Consider the following 25,408-nt stretch of genomic DNA (forward strand, 5'->3'; position numbering starts at 1 on the left):
GCCCATGCCACACTTTCTTCTACTTCTTTCTCTTCTTGCACCAGCTACTGGTATTGCATTGAAACAGCCCCATGTCGACATTTTGCATGGATGAGCCATTCTCTGCTGATGCTTGTATTGGCAAAGGGCTGGGGTGGGGGGCGGCAACTGTGGGCTCAGTACCCAGTGCTGAGGTCCCTGCTGAGACGTGTCCCTTCATGTCTTCTCACTGGTGAAATGCGACAGCATCCGCTGGTGGTGGGAGAAGCGGGAGGCCAAGGGGATGCGCCAAAATGTCAGAGAGGATTCCAAGCAGTTTTCCCAAGTACCCAAGGGATCTGCTTTCTTCTGGTGGTTTCTGAGTAATTTTTCAAGAGCACATGTGTGAGTCATCTAAGGAGACAAAACAGCTAATCCTATGGCCTGTTACAGTCTGTCCCATTGTTGTGGGGCACCCAAAATCCCTCCAGAAGACTAAAAGCCAGTTCCTGCATCAGAAAGGACCCCCTTGCCCTGGTGGCTATAACATCCTGGACTTGACATGGAAACGTGGGTTGGTGGGGCGGGGGGCGGGCTTTAAATCTATCAAATTTTTCATGACTCCAGTGAGGGTCTCCACCAGACTCTCCTCCACCTCTCTTCTTTGCTCCCTTCTTAAGTCATTCACTGTTTCAAGCTTTATTCAAACCTATAAATGCTAGACACTACGACTGTGCCTTCCCAACTTTGAGTGATGAGAGTTTTATAGGAAAAAAATGAGGTTTAGGATCAGCTCAACCTGGCTTCTGATTCCAGGGTCACCCGTGACCAACTCTGTCCCTCCAAGCAAGCCGGTTCTCCTTGCCTGTACCCAATCTATAAACAGGAGTGACAGCATTCCTATGGCAGGCGTTGATCAAGGACAAGACAGGTGATCCACATATGTAGTTTCCCTTCTGCTAGCAGCTAAAACCTTTTTAAAGAAGTGCTTCTTTCTGTCCATGGAGTTTTAGCAACTGAGGGATCCAGTGAGGAAATATTGTGTTCTGTGTTGTTATTTTTAAAGAAACACTCTTTAGGACTACGGAAATCTAAGCAGAGAGAGACTTTGAGAGTCGCTTGGTCTTATTTCACTCAAGATTCAGCTGTGATGAAATAACTTCCCTAAACCCCTCAATCCCTATCTGTTAGAAAGCAATTCTGATATTTGGATTCAAAACCCACTATAGTCTTATTGTGAACCTACTATATCTCCATTCAGTCGTGTCCAACTCTTTGCGACCCCATGGACTGCAGCACACTAGGCTTCCCTGTCCGTCACCAACCCACGGAGCTTGCTCAAACTCATGTCCGTGGAGTCGGAGATGCCACCAACCATCTCATCCTCTGCCGTCCCCTTCGCCTCTGGCCTTCAATCTTTCACTATGTCTAGAACATCCTTTTCAGCAGGGAGTCGAGGCTGAGATGAAGAGTTCAACCACTATCCTCAAGTCATCTGTGTTGTCCTTGGAGGACAGGGAACCCTGACACAGGTACTTCTAAGAAGGAAAGAAAAACTTGGGCAAACCGCTGTGGTATGCAGGCACGTGGAGTTATTGTTAGAGACACATGCTTTGACGGGGAAGGGAGTGCTGGCCTGTGCAGCAGACACGCACGGGTTACCAGGAAGGTGCTTCATGGAGCAGAGAAGGCTCTCGCTTGCCAGTCGACTCCTGTCTTGCAGCCCAAGAACAAGCCAGGCTTTGTGGTTTGGGGCGGCTTCCACTGGCTCTCTGCGGAGAGCAGACGCGGCCGGGCCAGTTCACACCACAGCCCCTCCTGCGATCCCGAGGCCTTTGTCTTTCTTGCACCTCTCAGCCCACCCCTCTCCCATCTTGCTGTCTGTATTCTCCACATCGTCCCTCTCTCCTCCTCCCTTCAGGACCAGACCCCTTCCCTCCTTCCTTGCCGTCTACTCAGGCTCCCTCAAGACCCAACTCCATCCTTGCCTTTCATTTTCTCTTCTTTTTATTTTTTAAAATTATCATTGTTCTTTTAAGTGGGGGCATCGGTGTTTAGCCAGCATGGTCTTTGCTGTGTAATTTAGTTTCATGTCCTGTACCCAAGAAACATGTCAAATATGTAAACAGCGTTCGCTCTCCGAGACCATAATACGCTTAGGAAGCAGCAGCCAGTCGAGCTTGCTGAGCCCGCGGCTTCGGCGGTATTGGATTCTGTCCCCAAAACCACATGCTCGTTTCTCCAAGTCTGGAAGTAAACTTTCTCAAGCCAGGCCCAAAGGATGGGGGTCTGAGGAGGTTGGATGTCAGATGTGCACAGCATTTTCCTTCTGGGGTGTGTGTGTGTTCATTTGTTTGTTTTGCAACCCCCTTGCCTCCCACTCTCCACCCCAACATCCTTACTTTTAAAAATTAACCTAGACAGTCTATAGAAGCTGCATGCTCAGTCTCTCAGTTGTGTCTGACTCTGCGACCCCATGGACTATAGCCCGCCAGGCTCCTCTGTCCGTGAAATTTCTCAGGCAAGAATACTGAAGTGGATTAGTGGGTTGCCATTTCCTTCTCCAGGGGATCTTCCCAAAGCAGGGATCAAATGCATGTCTCTTGTGTCTCCTGCACTGGTAGGAGGGTTTTTTACCCCTGTGCCACGTGGGAAGCCCGTTATCTATAGAACCAGACCAAAAAGAGCTTTCTACCCTCTTCACCACCCCAAACACATATTTTTTAAAACTCACCTAATTCTTTGGCCAGATCCATGTGCCAGGATATATTTGTAGCGTGTTCATTTTTCAGGGAGAAATGGACTGAGAGAGGCACATGACAGGTACCCATGCTGAGGGGCAAGCTTCTGTGCCAGGGTGGTCCGGCAAAGTCTGCCCCGGGGGGCTCCTGCCCGCCCCGAGACCTTTTCCAAACTGGACCCATACATCCAGCTGGTGGAAGGGGATGCTTGCCTGAAGCCTGCATTTGTCTCCATCTTGGGAAAGAGATGTGAGTTTGGGAGAGATCCGGCCTGCTGGCAGGATACTGCTCTCAGGAATGGTGGCTACTGCCAGGGAGATGCCCAGGTCTGCAACACAGCTGCCTGGGGCAAGGGGTCTGGGAAGAGAAAAGTAAAGCAGAGCCATGCAGGAAGGAGAGAAACTGACACACGCTGGGGAGCTGTGGTCAGTTTATGTGCCAGAGAAGGTAGACCTGGGTCAGTGTAGAGAGCCGGCCTCCAGATCCGTTCTCTGATAGGACTTTCGGTGACAGTGGAGGTGCCTACTGCCCCTCCTGGCACTACTGCCGCTCGCCACCTATTGTACTGAACCCCGGAGATGCGGCTCAGGGCACTAGGGCGCTGAACTTCCAGTGGATTTAAAATTAGACAGCCACAGGCAGACACTGAGCCCCCTGTCGGAGGTGTTCTAGTCTAGCACATCCTCATGCCTCCACCTATAGTGAGACCCAGGGCGACCATAATCTCTCTCTGCCTCAGTCTCCTCATCTGTAAAATAGGGAGATGAACTGGCAATTGCGAGTATTCTAGAAAACGGCACACAAAGAGCACAAGGAACATTGCCTGGCATGTAATAACTGCTGTCTACACGGATTCACTTTGGTTATGGCATTAAATCCTTATAATCTAGTAAGAAGTATATTCTCATTTCACAGATGGGGAGGCAGAAGAACCGTTCCTCCAAGTGGTGTAACAGGAGTGAGACCAGTGCTTTCAGGCTCCACAGCCCACATGCTTTCTAGTAGACACACTTCTCCCAAGAATTTTTTTTGTTTTAGAGTAACCCTTCTTTTGTTCCCAAAGTGAAATATGACATACTTATCTTTTTGTGATACGTCATCTTAAATCATTAAGTCTGCGCGTATCTTTATTGGAGGCTTTTCCTTTTGTAGTACCTTTTCCAGCGTTCACAATAAATATTTATTTAATAAATATTTATTCACAATAAATATTGGTCTCAGGGATCTCTCGCTTGTGAAAGATCTCTGTTTATTTATATTTATGCACCGTGTTCCCCACGGTGTATAAAGTCCCAGAGTCTTAGCAGGTAAGGCATTCCACAGTCTGTTTCTCTCAGCTTTTCCTCACAGCCTGTTGTCTAACAGGTTTATTAGACAGGAACCTTCCAGACAGAATGGACCCATCTGCAATCCCGAGACAGACCTTGAAGTTTCCATTTCTTCTACATGGAAACACCATCCTTCATTCATCCACCTTTAAAAAAAAAAAGCATTTATTTTTGACTGTGCTGGGTCTTCATTGCTCTGCACAGGCTTTCTCTAGGTGAGCAGGGGCTCCTCTTCCTTGTGGTATTCAGGCTTCTCATCGCATTATCTTCTCTTGTTATGGAACATGGGCTCTAGAGAGGGCGGGCTTCAGCATTTGCAATGCGCAGGTGCTTACCGTACCCCAGCCCTAGAGCGTGGGCTTCAGTAACTGTGGCTCGCAATTGTGATTCACAGCACAGCTGCTCCATGGCATGTTGGATCTTCCCAGCCCAGGGATGGAACCTGTGTCTCCCACATGGGCAGGTGATTCTTAACCACTGGACCACCAGGGAAGTCCTCTCATTTAAAGCTTAACTATCTTTCAAGGTCTGCTTCAGCCAGTTCCTCTTTCATGTGGCCTGTTTTGACCATCCCAGCCCATGTGGAGCCCTCACTCTCTGATACCACATAGCACTTCTGGAATCATCCGTGGCCCAGCATAAGTGACCTTCTATCAGTACTTTGCATCTGCCTTTGTCTATGACTTTCCACACCACCTGTCCCGTGAACTGCCAAGAATCTGGGCTCCATCTTACACCTTGAGCTATGCCAGGTCTAGAACAGCGCTCGCTACCTGAAAAGCTGAGCTTCACAGTGTTACAGCACTTCTACAGCTGCCAGCCCCTCTAAGAGATAATGACTAACTTTCACTGGTTGCAGAGGACTTGATAAGAAAAATGAGAGGCCAGATGCAAAGGAATGACTAAATAATAATAAATGACAGTAACTTTTATAAATGATATAAATAATAATAATAAGTGACAGTAACAGTAATACCAAGGACACAGTAGTAATAACAATAGCTGGTGGTGATAGCAACATAGATGGTCTGGCTTTCTGCGTGATTACTCCATGTCAGGACCTCTACCCAGAGTTTCACTCCATTTTTAGCACATTTATACCCGCCAGCCCCTTTGGGAAGTAGAGACTAACTTTCACTGGTTTACAAAGGACTAAGTTGGGACTTAACAAAGGTTAAGTATTAATAACTTACCCAAGTTTCTACAACCAGCTAGGGGTGAGGCAGGGAAATCTAGAATTCATGCCCAGGACTGTCTTCTTCTAGAACCAGGAGGAAAGAAGTGGGAAGGGACCACAGAGGGGAATGTTAAGCGTGTTTCTGGGTTGCAGGGCTGTGTGTCAGCACTTGAATGAGCAAGGGATCTTTGAACCCTGGAACAACCCTCCAAACCCTCATTTATTTTTCAGTGGAGGAACTTAGGCATCTTAGAGCATTCGGTCATGACGTCAATAAGTTCTGGCCCACATCTCTTGGATGTGTGTTACTTCCACTGCTCATGGAAAGTTCAGGCAAGCGGCAGGTGTAGGATTGTTGAGAAGGTCATATTGTGGATCCCAGATCATGCTGGGATGGTTCCCATGGACCGTGTCTCAGAACAGCTGCTTCAACACCCTGCTCTTTTGCAGATGTGTGCTGCCTCGTCCAAGGGCCCCCTGGGGGAGAGCACCACTGCAGATGGCCCCTGTCCCCCAGAGAGCTCTGCAGCTGGGGTGGTGGACACGGGCGTCAGCAGTGGCCATTGGACATTTGATGGGCAAAGCCCCCAATTTGCATATCACCGTCCCTCCTGCTGAAATCTGGAGAGGAAGGCCAGAGAGAGATGCCATCCTCGTCCTTCAGAATGTGAGCCCTTCTTTGAGCCAGAAGGTCAGCAGGCTGCTGACAAAAGCATATGCCAGCCCTGTCCTCGGGTCCTGGTGTGCATCAAAGCATGGCATCCTTCAGAGCCTCTTCCTTGGAGAAATTGAACTGGGGCAGCCCTGCCAAGAGTACTACTGCTCTTCCAAAGCAAAGTGGAGAGGCACGCATGCGGTGCTTTCTAGCACTTCCTCCCTGGGTGATCGGAGGGGACCAGAAGACCCTGAGGTTTGTGGCAAAGGGCAGAACCCAAGACAAGGCACTCTGTGTGGCCGCCTGGGCACCAAGTAGGGCTCCCTGTGGGCAGTGTGACTTGTCCGCCATCCTGGTCACAGCTTGGGGCACACACATCTTTATTAGGAAAGGAGGAGATGGCGAAGAAGGGGAAGGGAGAAAACAACACAAGACAACCTGGAAACTCCTAGTTTTATGAACTTGAGAAAGTCTTGTTCTTTTAACGCACAGCTGTTTTTAAGTGAAAAATCACTCCCTTGACCTTTCTCGAATAGGCCAGTGTGGTCAAGACTGCCATTAACCACTGCTCAGCTATGCTTAACCAAGGGTTTCAGTGACCAGGCACCGAGTTTGGACACGGTCACCATTTCCCTGATTAACCCGTGCACATCTCAGGGATGCCAGAGTAGGCAACGGAGCAGTCTGGAGGCTTCCTTGGACAGCCTGTGTGAGTCTGAGTGGCTCTGAGCTGTGTTGGAGATTTCCACCTTCAGTGCTTTGCTCCTCAGTTGGCCATGTCTCCCAATTCCACTCCCGAGCCTGTAGACAGGGCATTTTAGAGTAAAGCTCACTGGATCTGTGTTCTTTGTCTTTGGTTTCTGACACAGGCATTTGGGGGTACTGGATTTAGAGCAGACAGCATTGCTTGGCCCTGTTACTAGAATGGCAGTACCCTGGTATTCTGGTCTAGAACTGGAAGTGTTTACATACTCAAAGTCCTGTTTTAAAACTGACGATGCCCCCAAACTCTGAAATACATGTCAGATTCATATTGCTTCAGGATTCATATTGGAGGCTGGTGATGCCTCCGAATTTTCACCTCACGCTGCCAGTATCTCTGGGTTTCTGGGTTTCGATCCAGATTTGAGTCCACATTCTAGTTGAAGATAACAACACCGTCTTGGTCTCTTTCAGAGTCTAGGCTGCTTATATCCTGACCTAGAATTCATGAAATGTCATTCATTGCTTTCAGTACAATTGTTTTTTTTTTTTAAAGAGATTTGGAAACACATAAAGTTAGCAATGTGATTTTTTTAAAAAAATAGTAATGTCCTCAGAATTGTGTTTGCAGCAAAATTCTACATCTCGAACTTTATCCTTCATGCTTCTGCTATTGACATCATCTGGGAAACTGAGTTTGTCGTGGCTCAGCTGTGGCCCAGTTTTTCTCCTTCTCTTGCTTTTTTTTTCTCCAGCCCTTGCTCTCCAGCCTCTCGATATTAAGATTCGTCATTTCAGGCCCGCTGCTTGGGCACGGATTGTCTGGGAACTTCTTTTTTCCAGGTTCCTCTAAGCCTGCACAAACCTTGAGCAGAGAGCCTACCACGTTGTTGGATGGGCGCTTGCTGGCATCATCATTTACCCTCCCCCTGCTCCACTTGGGTCTGGGACCTCTTTCAGGGAAGGGATTTTATCTTTATGGCCTTTTTTGCCCTTCTCTGGGATACATGTTCCTTAGACATCATGAGATAAAGAACCTAACTTGTAGTAAGTGTCATGTCAGTGTATATTGAATGAATGCATGAATGAATGAATTAGAAATATAAGAAGTACGTGAGCTTTGGCCAGAGCAAAATTTGAGTTTTCCAAAGGAAAACTGAGATCTCTGGAAGCACCCCCAAGCCCCCATCCCTCACCCCTAAAGAATTTTAAGAAGGTCCTGCAACCCACTCTTCTAACCCTGTCAGCATTTTAACTGCCCGAGGAGACACATGTACCGTGAAGTCACCCACGGACCATCTGGCTGGGGATCCCGTGTCCCTCCTCGGCTTCAGGAGATTACGTAAACTGGACAGCAGCCTCCAGATGTTAGCAGTTTCTGCTCATTTTTTTCCCCCTCCCTTTTCAACAACAATAATAATAATTAAAACAAACACGGGCCTCATCCCCTACCCGCACCCCTGAAATTACAAACAGGTGGGTCCAGATGCCCTCCCCATCCCAAAGCATAGTGTCGGAGCTGAGTCCCGAGCCTTGGGGAGCCCTGTCTTGCCCCAAGCCAGCCAGCCAGGCCAGCTGCCCTGTGGCTCCGGCCCCAGGCCCCAGAGCAGGCCCACGGCCATGTCATGAGAAGGGCCTCTGCTGGACTTTCCCTCTTTCTGGCTCCCACCCCCGAAGCCTTGGCCTCCAACTTAAATGGATGTATTTTGGAGGACTAGGTGGCTTAAGAGATTAGTAATGAGATCCCAAGTCTTTCAGTGCCGGGTCAGGAGTTCAGAGGCGGGCCTGGGTGACTGGTGAATGGCGTAATTACGGAGCCGGGAGCCGGCCTGTGGAGGGCCCCCGTGAAATGAGCCCGGCCCGGCCTCTAAAGGGACGAGTTGTCAGCCGCACAAAAGCCGACCGCCACATCCGACACTAATCACTCTCCCTTGTTAGAGGATTTACTAGCTGGAGGAGCCCGAGCCCCCTGCCCAGCGCCTCCTCGAAATGGGTGGGTGGGTTCCGGTGCTGAGCGCGCCCGAGGCCCGGCTCTGCTGTCTGGGAGATGGGAGATGGTGCTGACCCCGAGGGTCGGCGTGGTGAGAACCCCCATGTCGTACAAAGTCAGTGGCTGACCTCTGTCCTTTTGTTAACTGGCACTCCCACTGCCGTGGTGATTATTTCTTCCTCTCCCTTGGCCTCAGTTTTCCCACCTGAAAATGGGCAATAGGACTCCCTTTCACAGTGAGAGGAGGATGGAGCTGATGGCGGTGAAAGCCGGTGAGTGCTCACCGTCGCTGCTGTCATCGTCGCCTTCCTGCAAATCACCGTTTACCCTAGGTGGGTCTCGGCTTCCTCACCTGTATCAAAGGAGGCAGACTTGTAGTACCACCGGTGGGAATCAGACCCGGACTTCACAGTCCTGATGGGTGTGGCTTAAGGATGCCGTTGGTCGCCTTTGAAACTCAGGCTCCCTACCTGGAGAGCAGGTGAGGGTGGCAATTCCTGCCTTACGCAGGAAGGAGAGGATCTGTGCTTGGGACATGGTTGCTGGTTTAGGTGTTGGCAAAGAAAGTGTGTTTTGTCTCTGCCATTGATCATGGACACCTTCTGAGGCCCCTTGCATAAACACGTTTCCCTTAGAAGAAAGTTCCCTGAGTGTCTGTCTGTAAAATTAGGCCATTGAGTGAGTGGTTCCCAAGAATCAATTCTGTGGCTCTGAACCATGTCTTTTCTAAGAAAGTTGGTTTCCTCGCCTGTAAAAGCGTCAGGATGCTGTGTGACAGTGGTGTTTTAAGTGACGTCTTGGCACGTTTCCCCTTGAGAGCCTAGGCGTTTTTTCCAGGACCATTTGATCAGGCCAAGGGGCTTGTGCCCCAAACCATAGCATTCCAGACACATGTGGGAGGTGTGGGCCAGCAGGATATTAGACCCCTAAGGAGTGTGAAATGCCTAATGTGTTAGGGACAGACTCTGGGGGGCAACAAGGAACTAGCCACCCTGGAGCTGACCCCAAGGCCGGAGGGCATCTGACGCCAGGTTACCTCATCTGCGAGGGTCTCCTGGGTGGGGAGGCCCTGAGGTCTGCCGAGCAGAGGAGGTGACTACACCCCAGGCACCGCCCTATACGCAGGAGACACTTCTTTGCTCGATTGTCCACAACAAATAATAAACCCTGAAATTGAAAGACAGGCCATCCAGCCTTCCCCTCCTCTTTCTGTCTTTTTAAGGCAGGTTTCAAAGGGGACGCTGTTCTGAGGGCCGGGGCTGGGGAGTGAGCACCGTTTCTAATGATCAGGAAAGAAAGCCTGGCTGTCCCCCGCCTTTCTGTCTGTCTGTCTGTCTGTCTCTCACTAGTTGTAGTAGTGGTTTAGTTGCTCAGTCGTGTTCGACTTTTTGTGACCGCATGGACTCTTTCACTAGTGTGTAAAATGGAGATTGGAGGAGGAAATGGAAAATGTGTTAATAGAAATTGGACGAGGGGATTGAAAGTGTGTGTGTGTGTGTGTATCGTGTAATGTTAACCCCAGTTATGGATACCTTTTAAGATATTTCGTGCGTTATACTCAGAGGGTCAGTTTGGAGGAAGGAGCACAGGAAGGCGATCAGGATGGGCGGAGCAGTGAGTGGGGAACAGGACCCAGGCGGGAGAGGACCACAGTATTCCACAGCCAGTGAAGGAGGCCCTGAGCCAGAGTCGTAACATTTGGTGTCCACGTCGCCTTCATGGAGACCAGGCATGCGGAGCTCGTGTTAGACGCCCGATACATATTAAGGATCAGTAACATCCCTGTGACCGGTGTCAGTTCATTCTTTATTCAGCTAGCTTAGTGCTTACTTTAGGCTTTCCCCTGGTAGCTCAATTGATTAAGAATCTGCCTGCAATGCAGGAGACCCGGGTTTAATCCCTGAGTCGGGATGATCCCCTGGAGAAGGGCATGGCCACCCACTTCAGGATCCTTGCCTGGAAAATCCCACAGACAGAGGAGCCTGGCAAGCTATAGTCCACGGGGTCGCAAGAGTCAGATACATCTCAGCGACTAAACCGCTTGCGCTTAGTATTAAAGAGGTAGCAAGTAAGGCCTCATGCTTGCCCTCAGTGAGCAAACAGCCAAGTTCAGGGGCTGCAGATAGGCCCACTTCCTGGGCCAGTCCTGAGCCAGGGTGAGTCTGTGGTCAGGGAGGCAGCAGGCCCAGGCTAAGGAGGTCTGTCCTGGGCAGGAGGTGGGGGGATGGCCACCCTGACCCTGCACGCGGGCCTTGAGCGTGCCGCTGGGCTCAGGGGCCATTGCGCTTCCTTGAGGTGACAGTCTCAGATTCTCACAGGGTGGTTTCAGGGAGGGAGCGAAGAAATGGAATCAGCCAGGCTCTGCAGTGCATTCTGCTAACGAGAGAGGTGGCTGTGAGTACCAGTTCTTTGCCATCGGTTTGTTCACGGCAGTCAGCGCCGGCTGAGCCTGGGTGGTAGCCGGATGTGGCTGCCCCACGTACTGGTGCTCCTGAACGGATGCTGGGTCTCTGGTGTCTTCCCGCATCCAGCGCTGGTCGAGGCCCCCAGAGACCCGGGCTTCTAGGTCAGACGTTGTCAGCCCTGAACCGCACGTGCAGCCTTGGAAAAGCCGCATCATCTCAACAAAGGCCACATTCAAGGAGCCCTGCCCAGTGACCTCCACTGGACACCAATGAAAGGGAGAGATCGATCAGGCGTGGGCAGTGGCCTCGAAGCTCGTGCGCGGGGACAGATGGGCGAGAAACCACAGCACGGCATGTTACACAAAGGCTGTGACGAAGCGTCCTCAGCACGTCCAGCCACAGGGTGGGGAGAGGGCGGACGTTGAGTCAGACCACTCGGCTTTGACCTCTATGTCCCAGGGGAGCGGCCAGTGCCTTCCAAACCTCAGAGCCCTTATCTCTCCAGGAGGGACACACACACACAAAATGGTCATTCCTCAGGGTTATTGTAAGGGTCAGAGGAGGTGATACACGGGGCAGCGTCAGTCCTGGGGGGCCATCCTTAAGAGCTGGTCCCCTGTCCCTCCCCAACAGGAACTCTCAGGAGGGAGCAGCATGTTCTCGAAGGAACAGTCAAGCCAGCTTTATAGAGGCAGCTTTATTTCACATTGACGACTCTGTCCGATCTCCCAAGGCCCCTTACAGCCTTCAGTCTTCAGAGCAAGGACCCCTGCCCACCTCTGCAGCCTTGCAGTTCTTGGGGAAATGGCTTGGCTTGGGGCCTGTAAACCTGAGGTTAACATGTGGCCCGAATAGGAATATTCTGAACCACTGCCTGGGGAGTGTGTGTGTGTGCGTGTGCACACAAGTGCTTGTCGTGCATACACTTCTGCGCTTACATGCATTGTTATTGTCAGCATGCTCCCCTCCCTCTCCCTATTCCTTTTCCTCTCTTTTTCCATGAGACCCTTTCCCAGGTCCCTCTGGATTGAAAGAGGAAATTGGAGAAGATGGGCTCAAGGTTTGACGAGCACTTCCTCCATCCTGTGATTGACAAAAGAGCATGTAAATCTGTAAAAGTGAAATTCAGGAGAAACCTCCTGGCATCTCCCTTGTGTGGGAAAATGCCAGAACGCCCACTCCCCCTGTTCTCTCTCCATCCCCGCCTTTGTGTACATCGTGTGTGGGTGGAAGATAAACTGGATTTAAAAAACCCTTTGAAAGCAAGACATCGTTAACTCCTCTAATTGAAAGCAGTCTTCTGCAAGGGAGGAGGTTTGGAGGCGGGTGCTGGGTGTCGTGGCTGGCGGCGCCTGGTGTGGATGAAAGTCCCCAAGTCCTAGGGCCACAGAGGCCTCTACTTCTGTCAGCCGAGAGCCAGCCCGGAGGACCGTGCAGCGCTGTTCTGGTCCCCACTGGGCTCTGTCCCCAACCTGTCTGTCAGGCATGATGGCTGGAATCAGATCTCTGAGGACTTTCCCAACTCAAACATCCGATGATCTCAAAGCTCTGGGAGAAGAACTTCCAGCTCTTTTGCAGCACACACAAAAAGAAAAGAAAAATAAAACAGAAAACACGTTGCTGGAATGACTGCAGTAAAATTTTAGGTTACTTCTCCAGTTGCCTTAGACAGAAATGCTGGCTGTGATAGGAGTTAGCTTTTGGCCTCAGGGTATCAGAGACATGGGATCCCTGAGCCAACTCAGACCTACAGGAGCATCATATTTCACTGCAGAATCGATACCTTTGCTGGAAGGAACTGGACATCAAAAGGTGGCAGAATGTCCGAACAGAAGAGCCCTTTGTGGTTCCATCTTACTCCATCTGCAAGCAGGAACGATGAATGTCAGAGAAAGTCAGCAACTGAGTCGGCTCTAGGACGCAGGTCCTGGAGCCTGGCAGCCCGAGGCTCTTTGAACCACACAGCCCCATCCCAGAACAGGCCTGGAAGGGCCTGCTTTTGTCTGCTGAACCATTCAGCAGACCAGGAGAAACAACCAGAAAAAACCCCAAGTCCAGTCTCTATAACAGCCCTGAGGCCATATGTAGACAAGCTCTCTTCAAACTATATCTACAGTTAGGAGTGGGGGCTGAGTTTGGGTCTGGATTTGAGTTTTGGTTCCACTAACTAGTTGTGTGACCTTCAGTGAACTTTGTTGTTGTTCAGTCGCTAAATCGTGTCTGACTCTTTGCGAACCCACAGACTGCAGCACACCAGGCTTCCCTGTCCCTCGCTAGCCCGGAGTTTGCCCAAGTTCATGTCAGTGAATTCAGTTCAGTTCAGTTCAGTCGCTCAGTTGTGTCTGACTCTTTGCAACCCCATGAATCGCAGCACGCCAGGCCTCCCTGTCCATCACCAACTCCCGGAGTTCACTCAGACTCATGTCCATCGAGTCAGTGATGCCATCCAGCCATCTCATCCTCTGTCGTCCCCTTCTCGTCCTGCCCCCAATCTCTCCCAGCATCAGAGTCTTTTCCAATGAGTCAACTCTTCGCATGAGGTAGCCAAAGTATTGGAGATTGAGCTTTAGCATCATTCCCTCCAAAGAACACCCAGGGCTGATCTCCTTCAGAATGGACTGGTTGGATCTCCTTGCAGTCCAAGGGACTCTCAAGAGTCTTCTCCAACAACACAGTTCAAAAGCATCAATTCTTCGGTGCTCAGCTTTCTTCACAGTCCAACTCTCACATCCATACATGACCACTGGAAAAACCATAGCCTTGACTAAATCGACCTTTCTTGGCACAGTAATGTCTCTGCTTTTGAATATGCTATCTAGGTTGGTCATAACTTTTCTTGCAAGGAGTAAGCATCTTTTAATTTCATGGCTGCAGTCACCATCTGTAGTGATTTTGGAGCCCAAAAAAATAAAGTCTGACACTGTTTCCACTCTTTCCCAATCTATTTCCATGAAGTGATGGGACCAGATGCCATGATCTTTGTTTTCTGAATGTTGAGCTTTAAGCCAACTTTTTCACTCTCCTCTTTCATTTTCAAGAGGCTTTTTAGTTCCTCTTCACTTTCTGCCATAAGGGTGGTGTCATCTGCATATGTGAGGTTATTGATATTTCTCCCGGCAATCTTGATTCCAGCTTGTGCTTCTTCCAGCCCAGTGTTTCTCATGATGTACCCTGCATATAAGTTAAATAAGCAGGGTGACAATATACAGCCTTCAGTTTCCTTATAGATTAAATGGGTATAATAATAGCACCTATCTTACCTAGCCATCATTGAAGACTGCATGCTTTCATACATACAGAGTCCTGAAAGCAGTGCCAGCAGACAACAGGCACTCCACATACCCTGCTGGCGTTATTGGTGTTCATGGGGCACCTCTTGTGTCCTGTCTGCTGGGCAATTTGCTGGGATTTATTTGAGAGTAAATGAAACATGGTTCTCACCTTGGAAGCCTTCAGAGTTTAAAGGGATAAGACTGAGCTCTAAACAACTATAATCCAACCTGACAAGCGCCGTAACGGAGGCATATATAAAGAACTATATGGACACATAAGAGGGAGCAATTAATTCTGCCTGGGGGGTGAGCAAAGGCTTTCAGAGGAGGGGTGATATTTGAGACTGGCTTTGAAGCATGTGTCGTGTTTCACGAAATGGGCCATCATCAAGTGCCATGAGGGAAGTGGGGGTGGGGAGGGGGAAAGAAACTGGGCACAAGCCTCACGATGGTGGAGTCTGCGGCATGCGGGAGGAAGGGCAGTCCAGTGGGAAGGGGGCACCCGTGTGCACCTGCGCGGGTGGAGCACAGCTGGCTGTGCACCTGGGGATGTGACCGAAACAGCTCCTCAAGGCCCTTGTAAGCTGCGTCTAGGGAAGTTTCCATCCTGTGGTCCAGGGGCAGCCACGGATGGGGTGAGAACTAGCAGGGCGATACGATGCATTCTTCATTGTGAAAGCGAATTATGGGAACCTCTGGAGCAGGGATGGAGCAGTGGTAATGAATGTGCCTTCCAGTGTAGGAGGCACAGGTTTGATCCCTGGGTTGGGATGATCCCCTGGAGTAGAAAATGACAACCCACTCCAGTTTTCTTGCCTAGAGAATCCCATGGACAGAGGAGTCTGGCAGGCTACAGTCCATAGGGTTGCAAAGAGTAGGACAAGACAGAGTGCGCATGCATGCACACACACACACACACACACACACACAGGAGCAGGGAGAGGGTGTGGAGTGACTGGAGATGAGGAGAGTGGTCCTCAGGATCTACTTCTCCATCAGAGGAAGCAGAGGTTTTAATCAAAACAGCAATTGAGCTGCCATGTGGTTGAGTCCACATAACGTGGACTCAGAGTCCAGCATCCTGCTGTTACACACAATTGGATATGTGAGCTTGAAAGAGTCATTGAAAGCTTCCGTGCCTCCTTTCCTCATCAGAAAAATGGGATAATTCCAGCCTACCTGAATAAATGAGAGGATTAAATGATACTGTGCCCATAAGACCTTGGGAGATAGTATTTCTGTGGGTGTTCTTAAGCTGCTGGGGCACCACTGCACTTCACAGATGGAGAGACAGGATGGAAGAGATGTCCAACTGATAAGTGGCAGATAGAACTGGCCCACGTCCCCTGTGTCTCTTGGTTTCTATTTTTAAAATGAGCACAGTTACCTCTGAAGATGACAGAGAGTCTGAGGCAGTGTGCTAAAGATGAGACTTTCCCCTTCAAGGTCAAGGGGAAAGGGGTTTGTTCACACCCTTGGTTCCTGCACTAAGATGAGGTTGAAAGGCAGTGACTTGCCCAGCTTCCATCAAAGACATAGAGCTGGGCTTCCTGCAGAAGCGAGTGACATGGACACCGAGATTGCTGCTATGAATCCTTGGGTAAGGGGAGAAATCTCACTAGGTATGGTTCTGCGTAAGGGAGGGAGGCTTGAGAGGGTGTAGAACACAGGAGAGAACAGGCATCGGTTCTGGGGCCAGAAAGTCATTGTTTTCATATCAGGTTTGCCACTTACTTGCTGTGATGTATTGTGCAAGATAGTTGCTCTCCCTCGACCACTGAAAAAGAAATGCTCCCAGTTGATAACCTACTTAAGTCCCGCTAACTCTTAAGCTCTAAAATGTGGAAGCTTATGAGTGTTGCTGCTTAGAGGTAAGAGTAGAAGAAAGTACAGCTAGACACCTTCCCCTGGCTGTTGGGAAGAATCTCCCCAAAGGTAAGCTGGGCTGTTTATGAATGGAAGAGAGCCCCTCATCTGCGAAGTAATCAAGAAGATGCTGGGTAATTCCTTCTCTTACCCTGAAAAGACTTAAGTGAAGATGCTTGCCACATCTGTTCTTTGCATGGCATCATTACATGAATTTCTCTTACCCCCCTTCACTGGATCATATATTTCTTACTGTATTCAGTCATTTATTAATTTATTGATTCATTCATCCAATCACTTATTTGTTCAGTCACTTAACCATTTGTTAATTATTCATTCATTCAGTGAATATCAATGTCAGTCATTCAAAATAATATTATCTGTTTTATTTCAGTAGATTGTGATGAGAACACTTAAAAACAAATCTGCCCTCCTAAGTTTTTATGGGCACAACACAATAATAGTGACTGTGTTGCTGTTGTTTAGTCTCTAATTGTGTCTGACTCTTTGTGACCCCGTGGACTGTAGCCCGCTGGGCTCCTCTGTCCATGGGATTTCCCAGGCAAGAATACTGGAGTGGGTTGCCATTTCCTTCTCCAGGGAATCTTCCTGACTCAGGGATCAGACCCACATCTCCTGCAAGTCTCCTGCATTGCGGGTGAATTCCTTACCACTGAGCTACCTAGGAAGCCCCATTATTGATTATAAGTATAGTGTTATATAGCAGATCTGTTAAAATTTTAATCAACTTGCTTAACTGAGACTCCATTGTTGATTTATACGTTGATTTATAAACGTATAGCAACTCCTTTGTCCCTTTCCCTGCTGCCCCTGGCAGCTCCCATTCCACTCTTCAGTTCTGTGGGTTTAGCTATGTTAGGTAGCTCATATAAGTGGAACCATGCAGTATTTGTCTCGTAGTGACTGCCTAGGTGCACTTAGAGTAGCCTTGAGAGTCCTCTGTGTAGTCAAATGTAGCTTATTTCCTTCTTTTTTCAGGTTTAATACTGTTCTGTTGTGTGTACCCACCGCATTTAGTTTATCCGTTTATCTGTTGATGACGTTTAGGTTGTTCTCACATCTTGGCTGTTGCAGATAATGCTGCCATGAGCATGGGAGTAAAAATGCAGCACGATTACTGTCAGCTAGAGGAGACGCTCTCCTCTCCTCTCTAGAAGAGCCTAGAGACCACGATGCCTCTAGAGCCTCCGGGGTGCATCCCACAAACCAGTGAGTGATGTAAAGGAAGGGAGGAGAGTTCGTTCATACCAGTAGGACAGAGAGAGTCAAAGGTTGCTGTGTTCACCTCCCTGCCATCACTGGGCTTTGGTCATCTCTTGACCAAGGGGTCAAGCTCGAATCCTTGGCATCATTTGAAGGATTTGTGTCTAGAGACCAGGAGGGAGAGCAGAATGACTCTGCCTGGGATTGAAGAGAGGTGGAGATTGGGAAGGGAGAGGGGGTGAGAGAGGTTGGGAAGGTTGCTGAAGACACTGGTTGGAGAGAGAGGATGAGTAAAGAGCAGCCTGGGGCGACGATGGGAGAGCATGAGCCCACACGGGGTGAGCACTGTCACCCCCTACTCACTCCCCCACGACATGCCCAGTAAAGTCTACACTGCTCAGTAAGACTTTGTGGAATTGGATTTGCCTTTTTAGAAGGTACAAAACATGGGTGGCTGAAAGCAGAGCACCTGCATAGAATCAGCTATCTTGGGGATCACACTTAGATATGTGCCCCTCCTTTTGCCCAAGGGCAAGGCTCTTCTCCTCTCAGAGAGAGCCCCGTGTGCCAGCCCCTTTCCATCCATGGCTGCTGAATGAGCCCCCCGCCATTTCCTCTGTAACCTTCCCCCACCTCCCCAGGAACATAGATGATTTTAACATCGGCTGGGGCTTCGGGCAAAGGTTCAGCTACATCTGTTTGTTCCTCTCTGATCTGCTTTGACTGTCCATGGTCAGGATCACAGCCAGCCCGAAACAAACACAGCACTAAATAGGAAACCAGGAGAATAAAATAACAGCGCTACATCCCTCTAAGCCCTGTCTGGTGCTGATAGAGTTGATGAGATAAGAGGAAATTGTGTTTAAGCAGTAAGAGGGCTCTGTTCATGTCAGAGACTTCTCTGACCCTGCTTGCTGTAGATTCAGAGATAAGCCCCGGGCTCAGCACTCCAGAGATGCGCTCCACCACGCTCTGCTGGGGGACAGGCAGCTAAGAACACAAGGGGAAAGAATTCCAAAAGGATACATGTCGAATCGCTGGCCTGGATTTCAAATGCCATAGATAGTTTATGCGATGTCTCGCACTGTTGTAAAATGTAACCCAATCCCCTGGCGGATCTGCCTGAGCTCAGTCTCCGTTGTTTTTGAGAAAAATAAATAAACTTGAAAAAGTCTGCCAGCCCATTAAATTGGCTATGTTTTACCCACAGCCTCCTCGGTATTAGGCTTCTAGGGATTTAAATAGCTGAACTCATCACCTAATTTCTGGCCAATGAGATGGTTGATTCTTGGCACCTTTACTCTCCTTAGGAAGTTACCTGTGACATTCAGGAAAATAATACTGTATTCCCAGGACCCACTGACACCTTGGGGAAGGGTGAGGGGAACTTTGGCAGTGAACAAGTTTCAGTACTTTTCTGTGTTTTAAAGCAATGAAGCTCTCAAACGAAACAATACAAGGCATCTTGATATATAAAACAGATGGGTGAAGATGCTTTGGTTGAAACAGTGGAGCAGGAGCTAAACACATCTTCCCCCATCCTGATGCCCAGACTGACACCTCCAAGCAACCCTAGGAACCCACAGGTGACACCTTGAAAGGCCATGACCTAATCCAACATTCAGATGTGAAAGATAGCCTGAGGTCCAAAGATGGGAGACAGCTGGTTCGCAATTACACCCCGAATGTTGAGGGAGTTGGAACCAGGACCAGGTATCTTAACCCAGCTCCCCGTTGCAGGAACTCCCCGGGTGACGGTGTGATTCTCCAAAGTTGGTTAAGACACTTTTCTTCTTCTATTTGATATTTCAAGGATGAACTGAAGATGTTAACTTTAAGGAAACTGGGTGAAGTGTATATGAAACTCTTGGTATTTCTTCCTTTGCAAGTTTCCTGTAAATATAAAATTATTCCAAAACAAAACATTTATTTTAAAAGAAAGCGTTGCAGCTTGCAATTGTGGATTACAGTGCGACCACGTGTTTCAGCTTGACTTTGATCAGTGAATTTGATGTGCAACTTTCCATGCTATTTTTAATTCTTCTACACTCATCTGTATGACTCCCGGGGTATAGTCTAACTTCATTTGATTTTAATAAATAGAACCCTAATGTACTTACCCACGTATACCTCATTCTTTATTCATTCCATGTTATGCTTTTGCAATCCCTCTATGTTGTCATCTATGAACTCACAAATAGGGCTTCCATTTTTCTTGGCCAGGGTCCATATTGAATCAGGTGTCAAATATTCTCAGGATCATCCCCACATTTGAATCTCTTTCAGTCCTCTTCCTAATATTCTTTTGCGTATGGAATCCTAACATGTGAATGTATCATCTTTACTCACCCCTTCTTCAACAGGGGAGCATATAAACTATCCCTGATTTTTTTTTAATTTATTTGTTTTTAATTGAAGGGTAATTGCTTTATAGGATTGTGTTGATTTCTACCAAACATCAACATGAATCAGCTATAGGTTTACCCGTGTCCCCTCCCACTGGAACATCCCTCCCACCTCCCTCCCCATCCCACACCTCTAGGTTGTTACAGAGCCCTGGTGTGAATCCCCTGAGTCATACAGCAAATGCCTTTTGGCTGTCTGTTTTACGTATGGCAATGTATGTTTCCATGTTATTCTCTCCATGCATCCCACCCTCTCCTTCCTGACTCCATAGCCGTGTCCATAAGTCTGTTCTCTGTCTCCATTGATTCTCTGCATATAGGTTCATCAGCACCATCTTTCTAGATTCCATATACAGGCGTTAACATACAATATTTGTTTTTCTTTTTCTGACTTACTTCACTCTTTATAATTAGCTCTAGGTTCATCCACCTCATTAGGACTGACTCAAATGCATCCCTTTTTATGGCTGAGTAATATTCCACGGTATGTCTGTACCACAGCTTCTTTATCCATTCATCTGTCAATGGACATCTAGGTCACTTCCATGTCCTCTATTGTAAATAGAGCTGCAGCGAACATCGGGGTACACGTGTCTTTCAGTTTTGGTTTCCTCAGGGTATATGCCTAGTGGTGGGATTGCTGGGTCATATGATGGTTTTATTCCTAGTTTTTTAAGGACTCTCCATGCTGTTCTCCATAGCGGCTGTATCAATTTACATTCCCACCAACGGTGCAGAAGGGCTCCCTTTTCTCCACACCTTTTCTTAGCATTTATGGTTTGTAGGTGTTTTGATGATGGTATATCCCTGATCTTTCGCTACTTTAGATATTGCTGGAATGGATAGTCTTGATCCTTGTATATATATATTTTTTTCCTTTCCTTTTTTTTTTTTTGTTTTACATGTGTATGTTTGTTTGTGTAATTGACATTAGATCCTCTCACTTTTTTTCTCATAGCTTATAAGACCTTAGAGGTCTCTCAGTTAACTTTACTTTTTAGGCGAGTCATCTGAGACCCACAGATCTGGAATGACAGGCCCAAATTCCCAGAGAATATTGAGAAAGGAGTCACCATAGAGATGCAAGGAAAAACACTAATTTGGGATGACCTTTTGCCAAGAGTCTGACGTAGCTCGAGAGTATCGTGGCTGCTCCTCTCCGTTTCCATCACAGTTCTTTTCTAGTCTACAGCTGACAGATTGCCTGCACACGTTGTCACCCCAAGCTCCTCCCACTGCTCCCTTGTCTGATGTCTTGTCCCAGAGTGTTTGACCAATTGCAGTTACTCAATAAATAGTATTGGAATGAATGATTAAACCAGTGGGATGAAATGACATCAGGACAGGAAATTCCTCAGTTTGAAGAATTCTCCTCATCTCTACATGCTTCGTGTTTCTTGGAATGTCATTTGGTATATCTGTCATTGAGACTGAGGGGCTGTGTGTGTGTGTAGATATGACACACATACCCAAACGGTGGGGCCGATATTCTTTGGGGAGAACAGATGCTGACGCTGTTCCGGTCTGTGTCATTAATCTGGCTCTGAGCACAATTTACAGATTTGTCCTGAAGGGATGCTTGGTATTCAGCGTCCGTGACAGATTCAGGGCCTCAGGCCTGCCTTTCTGCCTCTTTCCCCAAGTTCTGATTATACCAGGCAGCTCATCATCCTGGGCTTCTGCTTTCTTCTGAGCCTTTACTTCTCTTCCTTCCATGGGCAATACCCTCCCATCTGCAGCCACCCTACTCTTCCAGACCCGAATCAGGTGTCAACTCCTCCAGGACCTGTCCCCACAAGAACTTCTCTGACGTCTCTACCACCCAAATGTGTTATCCCTCCTTTCCTGAATACCACTGAAGATCTTCTCATCTGCATTATTAGAATGTGGGCACCTGGAACAGACTCTTGTCTGTTCATCACTGTTTCTTCCTGTGGTGTCAAGAACAGAATAGGTGGATAGTGAGGTGTTGCTGAGTTGAATTTAATTCAACCTCCAAGACCCTCTAAGACATCTGTTTCCCTTTATTTTTTTTTCCAGGTGTGTCGGACCAAGGTGATAGATCTCAGCGAAGGCATTTCCCAGCACGCCTGGTACCCATGCACCATCAGCTACCCATATTCCCAGCTGGCTCAGACCACTTTCTGGGTCCGGGTAAGTCAAAGCTTTGAGAGCCTCAGCCTGTCCAGCAGAGGCCCCCAGGAAACACTGTCTCCCTTGGCCCTTTCGTAGGCTGGTTTTGTCTACCTGCTGAGGGTGTTAATGGCAAGGACAGAAAGCAAAACAGTTAGCAGCAGGATGCTTCCTGGAATGGAGTCCCTTAATTGCTCATGGGATGCCTTCAGTCAGTCTTGTTTTGGCCGAGAGTTTAGATATCATTTAGATGTCGTTCTTTTAAGCTGCCTTGCCTTGAAGTCTTCCCTGAGCCCTACAGGGAGAAGGAACTGTCCTTTTGCTTCTAGTCCTCCATGTGTGGCCCACTGTTGGATGGCACTCGTCATGTGCCGTGGTATTCTGTAGCTGTCGCGGGCCCGTCTTCCCGACTGTGGACTGTGGTTGTTCCGAGTGTTGTTAGTGTGTGTTGCTCACCTGTGTTGAACTCCACCATCTACAGAAATGAAAGGCATGCCTTGTTTACCTTCGTCTCCTCGATGCCTAGTCCAGAGATTGGTCAGCACAGAGCAGTGATGAATAATAAGCCTCATTTCATGTGGTTTTAGTGTGTGCTGGACGTCTGAGTATCTTCCCGGAGCCTCCCAGGCATCCTGTGATGTATCTATTTACAGATCCGTGACTTAGAGGTGAAGGAATTTAGGCCCAGAGTGGCTCAGCCATCACTGGGCATCACACAGCTTGAAAAGAGCAGAGCCAAGATTGGAGCAGTCTCTGACCTCAGAGGCTATGCTCTTTGCTCTGAGGTTTCACTGTCTCCCTGTTCCCACCATGGACCGTGATCAGTTGTCCAGCTCCCGAAATGGAAGATTCTTCTCAAAACCCTGCCCCGGGGCTGCCCCACCACCGCATGCCTAGCTGCACGGCTGAGCCTCCTACGTCTTCTGCATTTCAGGCATACTTTTCTCAACCAATGGTCGCTACAGCCGTCATCGTCCACCTGGTGACCGATGGGACCTACTATGGGGACCAGAAGCAAGAAACCATCAGCGTCCAGCTGCTTGATACCAACGAACAGAGCCACGATCTAGGTGAGCGTATGGCTTGCCCTTGCTACCTGCCTCCCCATCTGCCCGAGCGTGGTTTGTAAGGATCGGCTGAGAATGAGTTCTCGCCTCCCGTCGCCTCTTCTTGGGGTTGTTTCCCATCAGGGTGTCTTCAGATCAGGATAAGTATGTGTGTACACCTAGAAAAGCCCGAATCAGATGGGGATGAGGGAAGAGATTCAGGTCAAAGTCCTCTTTTCAGTAGGTCCCTTCTCCCGCAACGCCTTCACCCTCAGGCATCCTAGCAGATCTCAGAGGACCCTGGGAAGGAGACTGAGTAAAGATGCTTTTCCATTATATGTATCATCACCTGAGACCCAAAGAGACACGTTGAGAGGCCTGGGTCACATGGCCAGAGCCAGTCAGCAAGCAGGAAAGCCGGGTTTTCAGAAGCATCGCCCACTGCCCTTCACCCTGTAACCAGGAGCGTCCATGATAGCAAATGAGCTCTCACTTGAGATGTGGTGACCCGTGCCGAGCACAAGACCCCACACTCAGAAAGCCCTACCATCCCCTTCCACACTGCCCAGACACCCTGCCCCGTCTACTCTGGAATTCCAGGCCAGTGCAGAAGTCCCGGCTTCAAAGCTGTGCCCGTGCAATTCCACAAGGAGCTCGTTTCAAAGCCCCATAGGAAGCAAGCTCGCCAGGGGTTACGTCAGGGTCAAGCCACAGCTCAGGCAGTGGGGAGGGGTTTTGTTTTGTTTTTATGTTTACTTATTTGGTCAGTTTTCAAGGCATGGGGGAAATGCGTTAATAAGGAAGGGAAAGGAAACCCCTCTGGATTTATCCAGATTCCTGGGAAATGTCCCTAAGCAAGAAGCAAATATTTTCATAGCTGTCCTGGCATCGCAAAGGGCTCTGTGGAGAGGTTTTCAGAGCAATGGGAAAGACTCGGGCTCCAGCAGAGATCCTTGGATCCTGCTATTTGATGCCCGAGTGTCCATCTGTCCCTCCCCATCGGCTCCCCTGTCCTGCATCCTCAGCACCCTGGCATTCGCATGGAGGCTCTGTGGCTCTATGCCAGTGGGCCACAGATGCAGACCTGCTCGACTGGGAGCCTCACGCCCAGCAGAACAGGACTCCCAGTGCTTGGTCAGGATGATCTCACTTTTTAGAGGTAGACACTGAGTGTCAGGGGCTTGGTGAACTCACATAGTAAAGAAGTGAGTATCTGTTATCTGTGTCAGTCGCTCAATCGTGTCCAACTCTTTACAACCCCATGGACTGTAACCCACAAGGTTTTCCTGTCCATGGGATTCCCCAGGCAAGAATACTGGAGTGGGTAGTCATTCCCTTCTCCAGGGGATCTTCCCAATCCAGGGATCAAACCCAGGTCTCCTGCATAGCAGGCAGACTCTACCACTTGAGATGTCAGGGAGACCCACTAAGCCAAGACCGGATGTCCATCAAACACCAAAGCCAGCTTTGGTTTTCCCAACTCCAACCCACCCCATCATTCTCCTCCCTTTCCTTATGTACCTTCTCTCCCCGCCCTACTCACTCCCCACCACTTTTCAAAGCCTGGGACTTCTAGAAAGAACTGAGAGCTTCTGGGTGAAGCCGTTTGGAGTCTCCTTGGACTCTGTGTGACACACTGTTCTGGGTCCCCCTGGAAAGCCGCCTTCTGCCACGTTTCTGCCTCTCCTCTCTGCCAAAGGGGTGCAGAGGTCCTTACCGCACAGGGCTGGTCCCAGCTTCCTAGCTTAAAAATGAGAGGAGGCTTTTTTTTTACCCCAACAATGACCTATTTCTGTGAATTGTTTCCCTCATCTTGATGACTGCCTGAAAACTAGCAGCTCAGACCAGCCAAGCCCTCAAGCAAGGTGGGAGGGAAGTGAGTGCCAGTGAGGCTTGGCCCAGGGGTGGCCCTTTGGTGGGGAGGGAGGGGCTGTGGGCGCTAGGTGAAGGGAGAGCTTAGGGAGCGGCGAGGCGAGGGGATTGGAAAGATTTGGAGCCAAGAGAAAAAGGCAGACAAAGAAACTTTCAATCAAACTCAAAATCCCCACTGGCCACCCAATGGTGCTTTTGTGCAGTGACATGAAAGGGTCTGGGGGCTTCGGGAAGGGCCCGTTGGGGAGGGCGTGACTGGCCTTGAGTAATGAGCCTGGCCCCCCGGCCCTCTGTCTCCCCTGACAGGCTTCCACGTCCTGAGCTGCCGGAACAATCCCCTGATTATCCCTGTGGTCCATGACCTCAGCCAGCCCTTCTACCACAGCCAGGCGGTACGCGTGAGCTTCAGTTCACCCCTGGTCGCCATCTCGGGGGTGGCCCTCCGCTCCTTCGACAACTTTGACCCCGTCACCCTGAGCAGCTGCCAGAGAGGGGAGACCTACAGCTCTGCCGAGCAGAGGTAAGGCACCCTGGGTCTGCGTGCCGGGGTGGACCCTGGAGCCGGGAGGCCATGGGTGTTACAGGAAAAAGTCTGTGTGTTTCTCCCTTCTCCATCGTCTGGCCTCTGGCCGGC

General features: G+C 49.2%; 1 protein-coding gene across 1 annotated transcript in view; it reads left to right on the forward strand.

Annotated features, from left to right (window-relative positions):
* PAPPA (pappalysin 1) overlaps positions 1-25,408 on the forward strand; it is a 266,669-nt gene that overhangs the window by 163,225 nt on the left and 78,036 nt on the right. Inside the window, exons 11-13 of the mRNA XM_024996354.2 lie at positions 21,764-21,877; positions 22,791-22,926; positions 25,081-25,294. Of these exons, the coding sequence (XP_024852122.1) occupies positions 21,764-21,877; positions 22,791-22,926; positions 25,081-25,294 (464 nt within the window). The remainder of the gene's footprint in view (positions 1-21,763; positions 21,878-22,790; positions 22,927-25,080; positions 25,295-25,408) is intronic.

This window comes from Bos taurus, chromosome 8, assembly GCF_002263795.3.
Source record: "Bos taurus isolate L1 Dominette 01449 registration number 42190680 breed Hereford chromosome 8, ARS-UCD2.0, whole genome shotgun sequence".
NCBI classification, from domain to species: domain Eukaryota; kingdom Metazoa; phylum Chordata; class Mammalia; order Artiodactyla; family Bovidae; genus Bos; species Bos taurus.